The 17,580-nt window shown below is 34.1% G+C and overlaps 1 protein-coding gene across 1 annotated transcript in view; it reads left to right on the forward strand.

Annotated features, from left to right (window-relative positions):
• LOC113057326 (ribosomal protein S6 kinase alpha-2) overlaps positions 1 to 16,830 on the forward strand; it is a 56,562-nt gene extending 39,732 nt beyond the window's left edge. The window contains exons 11-21 of the mRNA XM_026224676.1: positions 3,787 to 3,851; positions 4,637 to 4,739; positions 5,090 to 5,220; positions 8,499 to 8,624; positions 8,826 to 8,915; positions 10,396 to 10,554; positions 10,704 to 10,865; positions 11,584 to 11,660; positions 13,963 to 14,080; positions 14,881 to 15,018; positions 16,000 to 16,830. Coding sequence (XP_026080461.1) covers positions 3,787 to 3,851; positions 4,637 to 4,739; positions 5,090 to 5,220; positions 8,499 to 8,624; positions 8,826 to 8,915; positions 10,396 to 10,554; positions 10,704 to 10,865; positions 11,584 to 11,660; positions 13,963 to 14,080; positions 14,881 to 15,018; positions 16,000 to 16,125 — 1,295 coding nt within the window. The 3' untranslated portion in view covers positions 16,126 to 16,830. The remainder of the gene's footprint in view (positions 1 to 3,786; positions 3,852 to 4,636; positions 4,740 to 5,089; positions 5,221 to 8,498; positions 8,625 to 8,825; positions 8,916 to 10,395; positions 10,555 to 10,703; positions 10,866 to 11,583; positions 11,661 to 13,962; positions 14,081 to 14,880; positions 15,019 to 15,999) is intronic.
• Positions 16,831 to 17,580: the final 750 nt, after the last annotated feature.

Below are 17,580 nucleotides of genomic sequence, written 5' to 3' on the forward strand. Positions count from 1 at the left end.
AAATTCAATTTTTTCACACCAGAAACTGAAACACACATTTGTTTGAGGGTATTTCCAGCAAAAGGTTGTTTAAAATCATTATTTCTTCTGCTTGTCTCAATATTTACAGTAAAAAGGGTTTGCAATCCATGTGGTAACAGGCAGTGTTTTGCTTTATGAACAACTAATAAAGTTTGTAAAGAAACCAAATCCTTCAATTTGAGTAGTCCTGACCTCAGAAACAGTCCTGTAGGATGTTCTCTTGGAGCAACTCCATTAATTATTCTTATAACCCTTTTTTGCAAAATAAATAAAGGCATTAAATTAGTAAAATAAGAGTTTCCCCATACCTCCAAACAATACATCAAATATGGCAAAATAAAGGAACAATATAAGATTCTCATTGCCTTATAATTTAACATAAACTTTACTTTGCTCAAAACGGCAATGTTTTTAGAAATTTTATATCTTACATAAGCTATGTGTGACTTCCATTTAAATTTTTCATCAATGAGTACTCCTAAAAACCTAAATTCTGACACTCTCTCAATAATTATTCCATTTAAAGTCAAACTAACATTATCAGGACATTTTTGATTTGTAAACAACATAAATTTTGTTTTACTTAAGTTCAACGACAGTTTATTTTTATTAAACCATTTCTGAAGTAGGACCAATTCTTGTTCAATAGTTTTCATTAATATGTTTAAATTTTTCCCCGATACAAAAAAAATTTGTATCGTCCGCAAAAAGAACAAAACGCAAAATCTTTGAATAGTCACAGAGGTCATTAATATATAAAATAAATAATTTAGGCCCCAGCACAGAGCCTTGAGGGACTCCACACTGTATTGTTACCAACTTAGATTCATGGCCTATATACTCTACATATTGTTGTCTATTTTCTAAGTAACTAATAATCCAATTTAATACTACACCTCTAATTCCATATGTCTGTAATTTAGATATCAATATAGCATGATCAAGAGTGTCAAAGGCCTTTTTAAGGTCAATAAAAACTCCATCTGTGTGATTTTTATTCTCCAATTCAGTAGTAATGTCTTCTGTGATTTTCATCAAAGCCATAGCTGTTGAGCGGGTACTTCGAAACCCAAACTGATTATCAAAGAATGTTTTTCAAGAAAACAATCAAATTTTTAACCAAAAGCTTCTCCAGAATTTTTGAAAATTGAGAAAGCAAAGATATAGGCCTATAATTTGTGAGACTATGTCTATCACCAGATTTAAAAAGGGGAATAATTTTAGCCACCTTTATTTTATCTGGGAAGAAACCTGTATCAAAAGACAAATTAATTATATAGTTTAATGGTCTAATAATACAACGTATAGTTTCTTTAACAATATACATATCTAAGCCATCACTATCGCATTGAAAATTTGCTTTTTAATTTAGAGACAGTGGAAATAATTTCACTCTCACTAACTTCATTTAAAAAAAAGGGACTGCATGACTCTGCTTTCACTTGTCCAGCTTTTATTTTCATCATGTGATGGTATAGTTTTGGCAAGATTTGAACCAACATTGACAAAAAATGAATTAAATTCATCAGCCATTTTTTCACCACTTATCTCAACGTTCTGTTCATTCATCAAGTATAATGGCTGACTATAATTCATTTTACTGTCCATAACCTCCCTTAAGACTTTCCACATTCTTTTGATATTGCTTTTGTTTTCCATCAACAAATTTGTATAATAATCTTTTTTTGCACATCTCATTATAGAAGTCAGCTTATTTTTATAAGCTTTATATTTTTTTTCTGCGTTTACGGTCCGATATTTTACAAAATCCCGATAAAGCTTATTCTTCTTTTTACAAGATTTCAATATACCCTTCGTTAACCAAAGCTTATTATTATTTCTTGCTTCATCATTCAATATTTTTATTGGGCAATTTTTATTATATAACCATAGATACTTTTCAAGAAAGAATTCATAAGCCTTATTTACATTATTTGTACTATAAACATTGTCCCAGTGTTCTTTCATAAGATCATCCCTAAATCTGTTTAATCTTTCCTCAGTTCTCAACCTAATAACTTTACTAAACTTTTCTTTATTTATTTTAACTTCACAGAAGTGAGTTAGAAATATCGGCAAATGATCAGTTGTGTCACTGTTTTTTCCAATATATTTACAAAAATGTTATCAATTAATGTGGCACAACTGGAGGTTATTCGGCTAGGCCTAATGGTAGGATAAAGGCCTCTGCTATACATTAAATCTAGGAAATCTAAACTACTAGTATGATTAGACACATTCAAGAGATTTATATTGAAGTCCCCGCAAATTACAGACACTTTATTTTCATTCATCCCAACTAATAATTGCTCCAGCTTGTTGTTAAATACTGTAATACTAGACCCCGGAGTTCTATATATGCATGTGACAACAATATTCCTCTGTTTCTTCATTTCGATCTCAACAGTCAAACATTCCATTAAATCTTCTGTTGCAGTAGTCATACACTCAATTTTTTTGCATTTCAGATCACTACTAACATATAGAGCAACCCCACCTCCTCTCTTATTAATCCGATTAACATAAAACAATTCATAACCCTCAAAATAAAATTCTGCACCTTTCTCATCCGTTAACCAGGTCTCAGACAAAGCTATAACAGTAAATTTATTTTGTAATGTGTTCAAATAATCATGTATTTTACAAAAATTTGAATACAGGCTTCTACAATTCAAATGAATAAGAGAAAATGAACCAGCCGTTTCTATTTTACTAGTAAATTCTGCATCTGTATAATACATACATGATGGAATAGTTAGTGTGATGGAGAAGTGTTGCACAACAGTAGGTTTACTGAATCAAAAATTCTAATTATTTTGTTCAAAGAGAAAATGATTTCAGTGATAATATGTTCACTTTTAATAAGACTTTTAATAAGACTTGCAGCAGAAATGCTAAATTTTATATATATATATTATATCATATATTTTATTTATATATAAAATGAACTTTAATTTTTTGTGCTTTTGATCTGAAACATGAAAAAGAGTAAACACTGTTCATTTACAGTACATATACTACAGACCAGTGTTCAGGGTAACACATTACATGTAATGTGAGGTATGTAATCAGATTACTTTTTCTAGTAATTAAAGTAACACATTACTTTCTAATTTACAAGAAAATATCCAAGTTACTTTTTTTTAGGTAAGTAATGCCAGTTAATTAGTTTTCCCATTTATTGACTGGCAGCCCTCTACTACTGTACAGAAGTAAATTCACATTTCATTCTGAGAATTATTCAATTCACTTTTGGTTTGAAATAGCTTTTACATTTGCCAAAAATATAACTTTATATTAAAAACAAACAAACAAGCAAGCCAAGCCCAGATGAGAAAAAGTAATGTAAAAGTAACATAATGCATTCCATTCCATAAAAAGAAACTAAGAAACTACCGTCAAAGCTTTTTGCAGCCAGCTGTTAGAGCATCTGCTAACAGGGGCTAACTGGGTTATGCTAACCAGACAAACATTCACCATTTAGTTGTGCATTATAGCTTAGCACTTTTAGATTCCTATTTGTTGGGGCTTTAAAAGTTTAGCTAAAGCAAGTGGGACACAGCTGTAGAGGATTTTATCAGAGTGCTTTCAACACTTGTCTGACTCACAGACCGACCGATGGGATTCATGGGAATCTTATCCTTTAAATAGTTTTTTTGTGACAGATGGGTTTTAGGAGAGGTTTGTTTTATGAGGCATTTCAACCCATCCAGGGATTGTTTGTACAACCTGTTAACTGACTGAATGTTTCTGGATGTTTTGCAGGTGCAGGACCTGATGGAGTTGAAGAAATCAAGCGGCATATATTTTTTGCAACAATAGACTGGAATGTGAGTTCCAAACTTTGTGCAAAATACTGTGTAATATTTTGTAATGTTAATCGTGAATGTTAGTCTTGAATATGTAGGCTGGTAACTTGCTGTGTGTTATAATGTGACTCGGGTCTCATTCGTAGCATACTGTTTTCCACATGTTGCATGGTAAACAGGTTTCCATTAATAAATCCTAAATTACTGAATTCTGCTAACAATTTTTTTTAAACCATAAATGCCATGCGAAGTTGATCTCACTGGGTATTTCACTATTTTAAATGAGATTCCAATCCAAAGAGACCATACTGTTAATGTTCAGTTTTAGGGGAGCTGTGAACAGCACAGGGAATAAGGGAACATCGCTTCCCAGGATGTGCAGAGGGTCTTTTACCCAACAGTTATTGCACATCACTCCTGCACTTAAAGAAGTTTGAAAAAAAGTAATCTATGTGTATCATGTCAGAAATAAAAACAGTTTATTAGTAGTGATTTTCAAAATTACATTTGAAGTTACTTAATATTTTTACTTCTCAAAAATACTGTGCACCTTTTAAATAATTTATTATTATTATTATTATTTTGAATGATCAACTATTAAAGTAATATTTAAATATCCAGACATAAGTGTAAATGCTCTATGTATTCACTTTTGACTAATCCAACACTTCACATTGATTTGTAATGTTCTATTAAATTACTTCTCAATATTCACATGAAGCTCCATTATGTCTTGATCCATTTTGTTCTGAAATATGTATAACCTCTAGCATTGGTGTCTTAAATTATGTATTTTTGGTCAACAGAAATTGTACAGACGAGAAATCAAGCCTCCCTTCAAACCAGCAGTGGGCCGACCAGAGGACACATTCCACTTTGATCCTGAGTTTACCACCCGCACACCGACAGGTGATGAAAATAGATTTTCAGATAACTCATTTAGCACTCCTTTGCTATTTTATTTAAATTATGGCTGGGAGAATTATTGTAAGGCTTTGCTTTCAAGTGTCACAGACAATGTGCAAGCTGGAAACTATTCTTACATAACAGTCTGTGCCCAGCAAGCTCAGAGAGAGTGCAAAATCAAATTAGAGTGTACTGCTGCAGCAGAACCTGTTTACCAAGAACCCTCGGGTCCTGCCGCATAGTGCACCCAGTCAATTCATACTGCTCAAATGGGATCAATTGTGTTTCTATTCATAGAGAGACTGTGTCCATGTTGCCTTTCTAAATATGTTTGTATCTGTGTGCTTCTACAGACTCACCCGGTGTTCCACCCAGCGCTAACGCACATCAGCTCTTCCGCGGCTTCAGCTTTGTGGCCTCTAACCTGGATCAAGAACCACCACTGGCGGAGACCAAACAAAACTCTGTGAACCCAATAGTACAGGTGAGCATCACTTGGAGAACTTTTACGGTGTTGCACGCCGGCAACCATCCCATCCACAACTGCACTGCAATGTTCTTAAAACAGCCCAAATGAAGTTAAAATTCACTCAAAATACCTTAGAGTGCATAGCGAAAAGTATCTTTTCAGCTGCAAAGAAACATGATAAAAACCACTCAAAATACCTTAGCTAATGTATGACAACTAAAAGCCATTCAAAATAAATTAACAATTCTGAATACTAATGTATTTGTGAGCATTTAAAAAAGAAAATCTTAAAAAAAAATCTTAAAAAAAAACAAAAACACGTAAATTACATTTTCAAAATACAACTACACAGTGAAATGCTAAAAGTAATTGAAAATACCTTCCAACTACATAGTGATGCTATAAAAACAATCATAATACCTTAACAAAGGTATAACAATTAAAAAACATTCAAAATACTTTAGCAGCCACATAACTGCATGCAAAAAAACACTTAAAATACCTTAGCATATGTAGCAACATGCTAAAATCAACACAAAATACTGCAGAATGCATAGCGAAATACTAAAAATCACTCATAATACCTTAATAACTGTATACCGACATCCTTAAAGCCACTCAAAGTACCTTAGCAAGCCTAACGCATCTATAAGAAAAAATACATTAAAACATTAAAAATACATTAACTATCACTTAGCAACATCCAAAAAACACTTTTAGTGCAACTAGCGATATGCTAAAATCTACTCAAAATACTGCAACTGCATAGTGAAATGCTAAATGCCACTCAAAATCCCTTAGCAAATGTATACCAATTAAAAGCCATTCAAAATACTTTAGCAGGTACTTAGCTATATGCACAAAAACTTAAAATACTTTAGCAAATATAGCAATGTGCTAAAATCAACTCGAAATGGCCAAAATGCATAGTGAAATGCTAAAAATAACTCAAAATATTTAGCACCTGCATAGTGGCGTGCTAAAAGCCACTCAAAATACCTTGTATACCATCTAAAAGCCATTCATAATACTTAATATAATAATAGTATTATAAAAGTAACCATGTAGCCACAGTCGACTAAAAATATCGCATAGTAACACTCAAAATACCTTAGCAACTGTGTAAAAGTACCATAGGAACCACCCACTTCATTTAATCGTCAATGCAGCAAATTTTGCACTGGCAAAAATCACCTTCCATTTCATCAGAAAATGTACAAATGCATTTTCTTTCGTGATGCAAGATACGAGAGAGAGAGGATACATAAGTAATATTTCACATATGCATGCTTCGCTACATTGAGGGCTATTTGCTGACATATAAGAAATATTGCAGTCAGCCAAGCCAAAGTTGATTTATGTATCCGTTTAACCTTGGCTTTACACATGGAGTCAATTCAGGCGGATTCCTCAGGGCAGCAATGCTGCGTTGCACAGCACAAAGCAAGAAGAAAGAGAAGGAAAAAAGAGCCCTGTGTTACATAAGCTGAACTTATTCTGCCAGATGGTTCATACCTGAAGAGCTGCTTTATTGAAGTGTCTGCTCTGTGGTGGCAGTGACTGGAATGATATGTATTGATTGGTGAGGATGCGCTGGCACACGAGCGGATATCTGCTCTGCGGTGACATTGTTTAGATCATTCTGATCTGATGTGGCATCTGTCGAGCATACGATATTAACTTGCTCTGATAGTGCTCATGAACATGCATGAGTGCAGCTATTTGTGGAGAATTTCTAAACATGTGCCGTGAATTGCTTTTGTTTTCGGGAGGCGTTTCATTTACCTGAAGATGCTGTCGGTTACTTGCATCTTTGACGTTTATGACTGTTTCACTTTAAGCCGATGATAAATGTATCTCCATGCACTGTTACAAAGCACTGAAGACCAGACTTGTATTTCCTGAAGGAAAAACAATGCTTGTAAAGCAGCAAAAAGTGGTGGTAAAGTTTTAAGGGAAGTTTAGGTTTGAGATAAAAACTGAGCTTCAGCCCCTGTCCCCAGAAAAAGGAGGGGAAAAAGGGATTCTTCTGATCTACATGTGTGCAGTTTCTGTCTGGAAGGGCAACATGTGTATAGCAATAGCTTTAAACCATGTCAGTATTTCATTTTTGTCTCTTGTGTAAAAAAAAAATGTTAAATTGTCAACACAAAAGTAATGAAAAAGTTTTAATTTTAAAGCGACAAAGTAACATATTTTTAAATTTTTAGTTGGACTATCCCTTTAGATATATGGCACAGACCAGCCATGGACATATCGATGTACATACTTGTGGCTTATTGTCAAAAAGAGGGAATTAAGAAAATTAAAGGGAATCTAGTATAAAAAAAATTGTTAAAGAACTAGAATTTATTGTTCAGTAATGCACTTGACCTATTTTCAAATTTGGTTACACTTTGTTTTAAGGTCCAGTTCTCGCAATTAACAAACCATTAACTACGACCTTTGCCTTAATAAACCCCTAATTTGCTGCTTTTGATTGTTAGCATGGTGTTTGTTAAGTTTTATAGCACTGATCAGCCCAGGTGAGAAAGTTGGTTATCTTGTCGTGGTACACTGTCTTTGCAGCACTAATTTTCAGTTGTTTTTATGACATTTTTTCACAATTTATTAAGCACGTCAAAAAAAAAAAAAAAAAAAAAAAGCATATATCCAGACCTGTGAGCTTAATGGTGCGTGGTTCTGTGTAAATGAAATGGGACGTCAGAGTCACCTTGTCGTTGTCAAACCTTGTTGTTTGTCAGCTATGCATGAGTGTCACATAACGTGTGATCACAGAAGAAATGGACCAAACACAGTTCATTATGCAAATGTTAAAATGATGCAATCCTGAACATTCAACAAGGTCAAGGTTTTTTGAAAAAATAAGTTGTTAAATAAATAATTTGTTAAAGAATCACAGATGGGGAAATTTTCAGTCATTTTCATACAGGGTGAAAGATGTGGGCCGGTAAGTGAAAGGTCTTCTGGTCAAACCCCTGAAGGGAGAAGTCAATTATCATCAATGTGCCCTTGAGCAAGACACTTAACTAATTAGCCAATCAGTGCATGCTCCTGGAGGACAGTTAGACGGTGTGCTATAAGATGCTTGGGGATAAATCATCTTCTACAGTAGACACTAATCCACGCTTCAAAATGTATGAATGCCGCTGTATTAGATTACAATAAATGATACAACTGTTTGAAATGAATAGAAGGTTAATGGGAAATGTCCATAGCTGAAGTGATATTGTCATTTTACCACTCATAATATCCAATAAATGACCAGTGATCATGCATGCATTTTATTGCAGCAACTTCATGGCAACAACATTCATTTCACTGACGGCTATGAGCTGAAGGAGGATATCGGCATTGGAGCGTATTCGGTCTGCAAACGTTGTGTCCACCGAATCACCAGTGTGGAGTACGCTGTCAAAGTAAGGGTGAAATCTAATCTTTGAAAGCACTGGGTTCCATTAAATGCTCTTTGTGTGACAAAACACAGTGTTATTTAGTGAACAGCAGAGGTACTGGCGGTTACATGCAAGCATTTTGATGAATGGCTGTAGAGCACAGCTTCACTCAGTGTCAGTCGAGGCTTTATCAGACACCGCTGTGACCAGCCCACTTCATTTCAGATCATCGACAGAGCCAAGAAGGACCCGTCTGAAGAGATTGAGATTCTCCTGCGATACGGCCAGCACCCAAACATCATTACTCTGAAAGATGTGAGTCACACTTTGAAAGAAATGCTACTTTAGTTGAAAGAAAACCCCTTACTATGCCATGCAAATGAGAATTTCTGACAATTTAAACTGTGCCCATTATTTTGTGATCTGCATTTAAAGTTTCAAAACAGTATTCATGGATTTTAACTGTTCTGTATGAATGGGCAGAAATTTCAATTTGAAGATGCAATTGTTACATTTCTGGAAGCATGTTTCTACCACAAAATAAAAAATAAAACTAGGTAATTGTGACCTTTTTATCTCACACTTCTGACCTTAAAGTCAGAATTGCGTGATATAAACTAAAATTTGCAAGTAATAAAGTCAAAATTGTGAGTTATTGAATTATTACCTTGTTTTATATATTTATTTTTATTCAGTGGCGGGAACATGCTTCCATATAAATGTTTCTTATTTGCAGTTTCAGAAAGTGTAGTTTTCAATAATACATTTCTCGTCCATACATATGTTTATTAAATGAATAACGTATAACAAAAATTTTATGAACTATATATTAACTTTTATGAGACAGTTTCCTAAAATGCTCTAATTTGCCAGTAATAGTCATTAGTCACTAATAGTCAGTAAATGTTGATATTCATTTTGATGACATTAAGTCTGATGTCTTGGTGCGACCTTGGACAAAACGTAGTTTAGAGAAATGTCTAATCAAAAAAAAAAAAAGTATATATATATATATATATATATATATATATATATATATATATATATATATATATATATATATATATAATAAAAACTAAATAAAATATTATTCTTCATATTAGGGAATAAATAGACATAATTAGTCCAAATTAAAATAATTTTCTTATTATTTTTGGACTTTTTTTTTGTACAAATATCTAAACCTTCTTGCATCTATTTCAGAAGCAAAATGACTAGTTTTATGGAAATATTTATAAATATTTTGTTAGTTTTTGCTTAAAACCAAAAAAAAAAAAAAAATCAAAGGGAAACCAAGATTATTTTTCTTACCCCATTGGCAGATATGTTTCTTGCTTTAGATATATATAGATATAGAATTTGTGGAATTTCATCCTCATATATATATATATATATATATATATATATATATATATATATATATATATATATATATATATATATATATATATATATATATATATATATATATATATATATATATATATATATATATATATTTTTTTTTTTTTTTTTTTTATTATTATTATTATTATTTTTTTCACTGATAGCTAAAGATCTAATAAAACTCTTTTGATGTGTGTTGAAATTCCATAAATCCAGTTTCAAATTCCCTTCCTGTCATTCCAGTTTAACTTCCTGTCTTTTGTCTTATCTCAGCTTTCCTACCATGTTAACCTGCATTACTGTTGATCCAGTTTCACAAGTTTCTCCTCCTGGGCTCTCTCTGGTGTGCTGATGTCTGCAGTGTGCAGTGTGATGGAGAGAGTTACCCGTGCTGTGCTGTGTGCTGCAGGTCTATGACGATGGCAAGTTTGTGTATCTGGTGATGGAGCTGATGAGAGGAGGAGAGCTGCTGGACCGGATCCTGCAGCAGAAGTGCTTCTCAGAGCGCGAGGCCTCAGCTGTGCTCTGTACCATCTCCAAGACTGTGGAGTATCTGCATTCACAGGGGGTCAGTTTGCATGTGCTCACAGTGGGGACGCTAAATACTTCATTGTTTGGTTGCTACTGATGATAAAACTGCCATAAAGTTCAAATACAGCAAATGACACAAGATTTTAGTCACTTTGTGAACTACATTGTTTCTTCATCTGTGTCCAGGTTGTGCATCGAGACTTGAAGCCCAGTAACATCCTGTACGTCGATGAAACGGGCGACCCAGAGTCCATCAGAATATGTGATTTTGGGTTTGCCAAACAGTTAAGGGCTGAAAATGGTCTGCTCATGACACCGTGCTACACTGCAAATTTTGTAGCTCCTGAGGTACTTACAATATCCAAACAGAATAAGAGAATAAGGGTTAATCTAAGGGCCAGTTTTACTAAGCAGGACAAATCAGCGCAAGAGTGCAATTCCAAAACAGCACCGATGGGTGTGAAAAATTCTGCATGTGAATTTCTAACAACACACAAATCGCAACATCTCATTTACATATCGACCAGCACAATATACCAAGCGCAGTGCAAATTGCTAGCAGTTTTGATAGACCTGGTATTTTGTGACTCCTAGTTGAGGGTTCCAAGTTGTCTTTTATTTCCTTAAGCAAAGTAAAAATAACATGGCTTGGCAAACAATATTTTCTGATAATGTGTTCTTCTGGCATTCAAAATTAATACTTGTGTAAAAAATCCTGCGGTGCCTCCTCCTAACAACAATAATTGCAGCCATTTCAAGCGCAAAATAGTTTAAGAGATGCTTTTTGTGGCATTAAATAATGCTGCAGATGCCAGTAATTTGACAAGCACAAATGTTAGTAAAACATGTTGCATGATTCATTTTCCACCATAACTTTTGCCTCGGAAAGGGACACTCTTTCAAATGCATATTCAGTAAGGTGCTAATTCTTCATTGTGCATCTTTAGTAAAACCTGACAGTATTATTTTAATGCCAAAAAAAGGTTTGCGCTGGTGCAAGTTGTTATTAAAACAGGCCTTAAGTCTTTTATTATAAATGTTCACAACAAACCTGTGATTCGTTCAGGTCCTGAAGAAACAGGGATATGATGCCTCCTGCGATATCTGGAGCCTGGGAATCTTACTCTACACCATGCTGGCAGGGTAAGTTGAGTCAGGATATATGCTACATTTTATATATTCACTACCATTCAAAACTTTAGGATCAGTAGGATTTATATATTGATTGATTGATTGATTAAAAATATATATAATACAGCTATTCAATACTTTTATTCTGTAAGGATCGTTCAATTTAACAAATGAGAACTTTAGGACTTTTTGTACTTTAAATTTAAGCAAATAAGAAAGATTTTTAAAGGATCCCACGACACTGAAAACTGAAGAAATGGCTACAGTAAAATCAGCTGTGCCATCAAACAAATAAATAAATACCATTTAAAATTATATTAAAATAGAAAAATTATTTAAAATAGTTTTACTGTATTTATTAAATAAATGCAGCCTCAAGAGGCATGAGAATAATTTTAGAAATCTCACCAGCACCAAACCATTTAAACAGTAGTTTATAAAGTATAAAAACAATCACAATTTTACTACCAAGTTTGGACATTTTCTTGTGATATTAAATCTTCAGATTTAATTAAACAAAAACATTAATTATTAAAAATTATTTTCTTCTTTTGACTATACTAGGCAGTAATTATAATAAAGAAAGTTGAATGGCAGACATAATGAAGGAAAAGTAGACATCAAGGGTGCTTCTCATTTCTTGTGCATCCTCGTTTTCTTTCGTCTTAGCCCCGCCCCCTTAGGATATGAGGGAAGGATGCAAGGAAAGAACATGAGGATGAAGGAATCAAAGGATGAACAGATGTGAAGGGGGAGGAGAATTTATACATGTGTCACGTTTGGTTGATAAACCCCCCTTGCTCATGACTCCTCAGAAAGCCTCCTCACTCCTCGATCCTCGCCTCCTCGAGGTGCAGTTAGAGAGTTCGGATGTCCAACAAGATGTCTGAGCTTGATCAGTCTCCAGGTCACAGGATGGAGGACGGAGGAGTTAGGAAACAAGGAGGGATTTTGAGAAGCACCCAGGTGTCCAGGATACATATTGCATAAAGTATAAGTTAATCAAATTAAGAATACGTATCTGTGTCCAAACCTAGTAGTTACAATAGTAAAAACTTTCAACTTAAAACTTTAAAAAACAGCTAAGAGTAGTCCTAGTCAAACAAAACAAGCAACAAGTTGAAAAAATCCTGATTCAGGTGTCACCTTGTAACCACGCTGCAATGTTTATTTTCTTAAAGTGTGCTTATTATGGGGAATGAAAGGCTCATATTTTGGTTCTAGGAGTCCCCCATAAAAAGCTGACATGCATACAGGGGCAAGCAATACTTGCATTGTCTTATAATATGCATTTTTATTTTTAACTTACAGTATTTGCTCAACGACCCTCAAATGATTTGTTGAATGATACATTTTTTTAACCCCCTCCTTTGCGTGACTGCGGTGATTGGTCCGATTGGTCTCATGTTCATTTCATCATGCCTGTAATGCCATTTGTGAGTGCAGTACTCCTTTGTGTACAGCGTTACTCAGAAAATCATTATTTGAACCACTACAAAAGTGGCACCTAGTGGCAAAGAATGAATTTGCATTTTAATTCAGACAAATGTGAAAAAAAGTGGGTGGGCAATATGCTAATGTTTAATGTTGACATCAACATGAAATGGCTTGGGATTTTGTTTTAAAACTGACTTGTTTCAATAATTCAGAGTCGACTTTTTCTTTTGAGAGACTATACACGGTGCACTTTTTAGACTTGCAGGATGTTTTCATTCACTTAGAGCTGCGTTACAAACTGCATAAAGGTCATTTTCAAAAATCCATAATAGGGGCACTTTAATCTCAGTATGAACAGATTTGTGTTGCTCTAAATGAACTGATAGTGCTCATCTAGGTAACGCTAACACTGTTTCTGACATCAGTCTGCCCACATTACCTAAAAGTCCTGTCTCAGTTTTCTTCATTTTCTATGACATTATGATTGACCTGTCAAAATAAACAAACCAGAGCTCTGTGGCACATCCTTTCTCCCATTGCCCGGTTGAGGGACTAATTTCTAGAGCAGGGTGGAGGCGATTACTAGGTACGTAAGCTGGGTCAGGTCACAGAGTATTGTCCAGGATACTGAACACAAAGACAGAGCTATCACGAGCCAAGCAGCTCTCTCAGTTTAATGTCCCTGACTATGGGTTGAGCTTTAAACCTCTGTGAAATCAGAGCATTTGGAAAAAAAATGTGAACGCTAAAAATAACACAGTGGAAATGGGAGTATTACAAAAATGAAAGCCACTCTTTTCTTTCTCTTCTCACCCTTTCTCTGTAAGGGCACATTCACAAGTTCTTTCACACACTCAGCACTCGTTCTGTCCCACAGTTTCACGCCGTTCGCTAACGGCCCTGACGACACACCAGAAGAGATCTTGGCTCGCATTGGCAGTGGGAAATATGCCCTTTCTGGAGGCAACTGGGACACAGTGTCTGACGCAGCCAAGGTATAGAGTCCATAAACCAAATTTCTTCTGCCTTTTGACAATATTCAGTATGGATGTTAACATCTTTTTGTTGTTTAATTCAGTAAATAAAGTAGAAATGAGTTAATGTAAAAAAAAACTCTTGAAATAATTACAATTCTGCTTAATTGCATAATTTAAAAAATCATGTTTTCCTGAAAGAATTCTTTTATGCTTTCCAAGACTGCATTTATTTGACCGAAGATAGAGTAAAATCAGTCATATTTTGATATATTATTACATTTTAAAATAACAGTTTTCTATACAAACATATTTTAAAATGTAATTTATTCCTGAGCAATAATTGAGCACCGAATCATCATATTATAATGATTTCTGAAGGTTCATGTTTTATATATGTATGTATTTATTTTGAGAATAAAATACTTTTTTGAAAACATTAAGATTTATTTATAATTTTTTTGACTTGTAGTGTATGTCAATATTAAATTTCACACTAATAGACAGCAGTGTAGATAGATTATTTAGGCAATAAAAACCATGCAGAGATTGTTTTTGAGTGGTGACACAAACTAAAACTTTGGAATTGTATTATTTGGTTCAAACAGAATAGATTTACAGAAACTAGTTTATTGACTCTTACACCGTATCGGGAGAAGGAAGGTTTGGAAAACTAGTCTGTTAACACACTCTTCGCCCAGCCCTAGAAATATTGTGCATTCAGTCTAATGTGTGTTTAGTCTTTACCATCAGCTGTGAAGATGCTTCACTTTCTATGATTTCAGCTTCAAAATATGTCATTTTTTGTCATCTTTGAACAGGACATTGTTTGTAAAATGCTGCATGTGGACCCTCATCAGCGGCTGACGGCTCCTCTTGTTCTCAGACATCCCTGGATAGTGAACCGCGATCAGTTATCTCAGAGCCAGCTGATCAGACAGGACGTGCAGCTGGTGAAGGTACTGCTCCTGTCATCCCATGATTCCCTTCTTCCAGAGCCACGCGCCGCTATCAAAGTGCAATGTCGCCACCTCATGTTTACCTGTAAAACTGCATCTGTTCTGCTTTACAGATGAAACTAACAACAACACAAAAAACTTTAAACCTAAAGAAATTAATCTTTCTTTTAACTTAATTAAAAGGAACTCATTATAATTTCGAAGTTTATAATTTTTAGTCCTGTTAAATACATTCTGGATTCATATCTATTCTACAAAAAATAATGTAGAAAATGTGCAACTTTGTATTAACAATGCAAAAAGGAGGGGAAATATAGAGGATAGATATTACATCAACTGTTTTTATTTTATTGTATTTATATATTTATTTATAACAGTGCATAATGTACCATGCCCAAAAAGTTAGATGTTTAAAAATAATAATAATAATAATAATGCTCACTAAAGCTACCTTTATCTAATCAAAACACAGTGGAAAAACTGTGAATATTGTAGAGTATAAAAAAGAGAACATTTTCTATTTAAATATATATTTTAAAATGTAATTTATTCCTGTGATGCAAAGCTACATTTTCAACAGTCATTATTTTAGGCATCAGTATATCATTATATCATAAAAAAAGTATTATCAATTATCATTATTATCATTATCAGTTGTGCTGCTTCATATTTTTGTGAAAATCGTGATACTTTTTTTAGGGTTCTTTAATGAATATGAAGCTTAAATCATCAACATAAGCAATTTATTTGTAATAGTAATCCTTTGTAACTAACAATGTAAAAAAAAAAAAAAAAAAGGTATACTGTCACTTTAATTATTTTATGCACCATTGCTGAATCAAAGAATATCTTACTGACACAAACCTTTGAACGGTATGAGGTATTGTTGCAGGCAATTTTAACTGATCGCAGATCACTATTTGTACTTTGTCATTGTATAATTTATGATATATTAATTCAGCCCATGACATTATTTCCTAGGGGGCAATGGCTGCCACATACTCAGCTTTGAATCGGTCACCTCAGGCCCCAAAACTGGAGCCAGTGCTTTCTTCTTGTCTGGCTCAGAGAAGAGGCATGAAAAGACTCACATCCACTCGTTCATAGCACTCCAGCCAGACACATGAGCTTCTACAGCTTTAAGAAATGTCAGAGCGCTCCGGCTTCGGACAAGCCACCAGACGACCGCCAGAGCATCCGGAGCAGAGTGGAAAAATTGGATTGACCACAGAGTGTCAGAGCAATCTCCAAAGAGCGACAAATGATCTGCCAAGTGTCTCTGCTGATGTCAAGAGATTGATGAGGGCCAGATGCAAACATCACAGCTATCAGGGCTGAAAAACAGATCTTCTAGAGCATGACACTGGTGTTCTGTGTGTGTGTGTGTGTGTGTGTGTGTGTGTGTGTGTGTGTGTGTGTGTGTGTGTGTGTGCGTGTGTGTGTGTGTGTGTGTGTGTGTGTGTGTGTGTGTGTGTGTGTGTCTGTGTGTGTTCCACCCCTGTGGACTTCAGGAGTGGCGCATCATGAAGTCTGTAGTTTTAACGGTGCATAACAAAGATCACAGTTATCATTCCCAAACTGTTGCTATCACTTACTGCAGACACTTGGATTAGAGCCATGTAGAAGATGCTGTGGTCTATCATGGTGACCGTGCTGCACCTTTAGCAGTGTGCCAGCATTATTAGCATCTTTTGAACATGCATGCCATGTACAGGATGTATTTTTATGACAAACAAATGGTTCTAACATGCTAATCAAAGCACAAGGAACATCGTTGATGTTGTTTTTGTTTTTCTAACCTTCTGTAATGTCCCAGTTTTACTTTTTTAGTTTATCTTTTTGGGGATTTTATTGGGACTTATTATTGAGACTATAGAAAAGAGACGTTTTTAATTGTAATGTTTCTATTTTTATTTTATTTTTTCCCTATTGCGTATTTGCACCACACTAGTTTTATTTATTTATTTATTTATTTATTTATTTATTTATTTATTTATTTATTTATTTATTTATTTATTCATGCTTTCATTCATTCATTTATGTTTTTGTTAATATAACAGTTAATTTATATTTATGATTATTTAAATATTTATGTTTTTTTAAATATGTCTGCTACCTTTTTCATCTATTTATTTTTAAGTGACCTTTATGCATAAACATGAAACCTAAACAAGTGCCACACTTTACACTAGATAAACTGAATGATGATAAAAATAAAAAATAAAAATTGTTTAATATGACAGTGTATGAATTTTCACTTTCATGGAAATGTAAAACAAAACAAACAAACAAAAAAAAAAAAAAACCTGTAAATACAGTTTGGACAACCAAAATGTACGTCTTAATATCACCAATCTTAAAAACACAAGACATGATTTATGTACTGAGGTCATTGCTATTACACCTATAGCTATCCATCATAATCTTCTATTAGTTTATGTTCAAGTTTACCATCATTCTTCCATTAAATGTCACAAATAGCCTATATGCATTAGCTCATGACCATGTATTAGGAAATCTGTTTTCCACACATAGCGCTCTCTGTTCTGTGAAACTCCAGAA

This window comes from Carassius auratus, chromosome 38 (genome assembly GCF_003368295.1).
Source record: "Carassius auratus strain Wakin chromosome 38, ASM336829v1, whole genome shotgun sequence".
Classification (NCBI taxonomy): domain Eukaryota; kingdom Metazoa; phylum Chordata; class Actinopteri; order Cypriniformes; family Cyprinidae; genus Carassius; species Carassius auratus.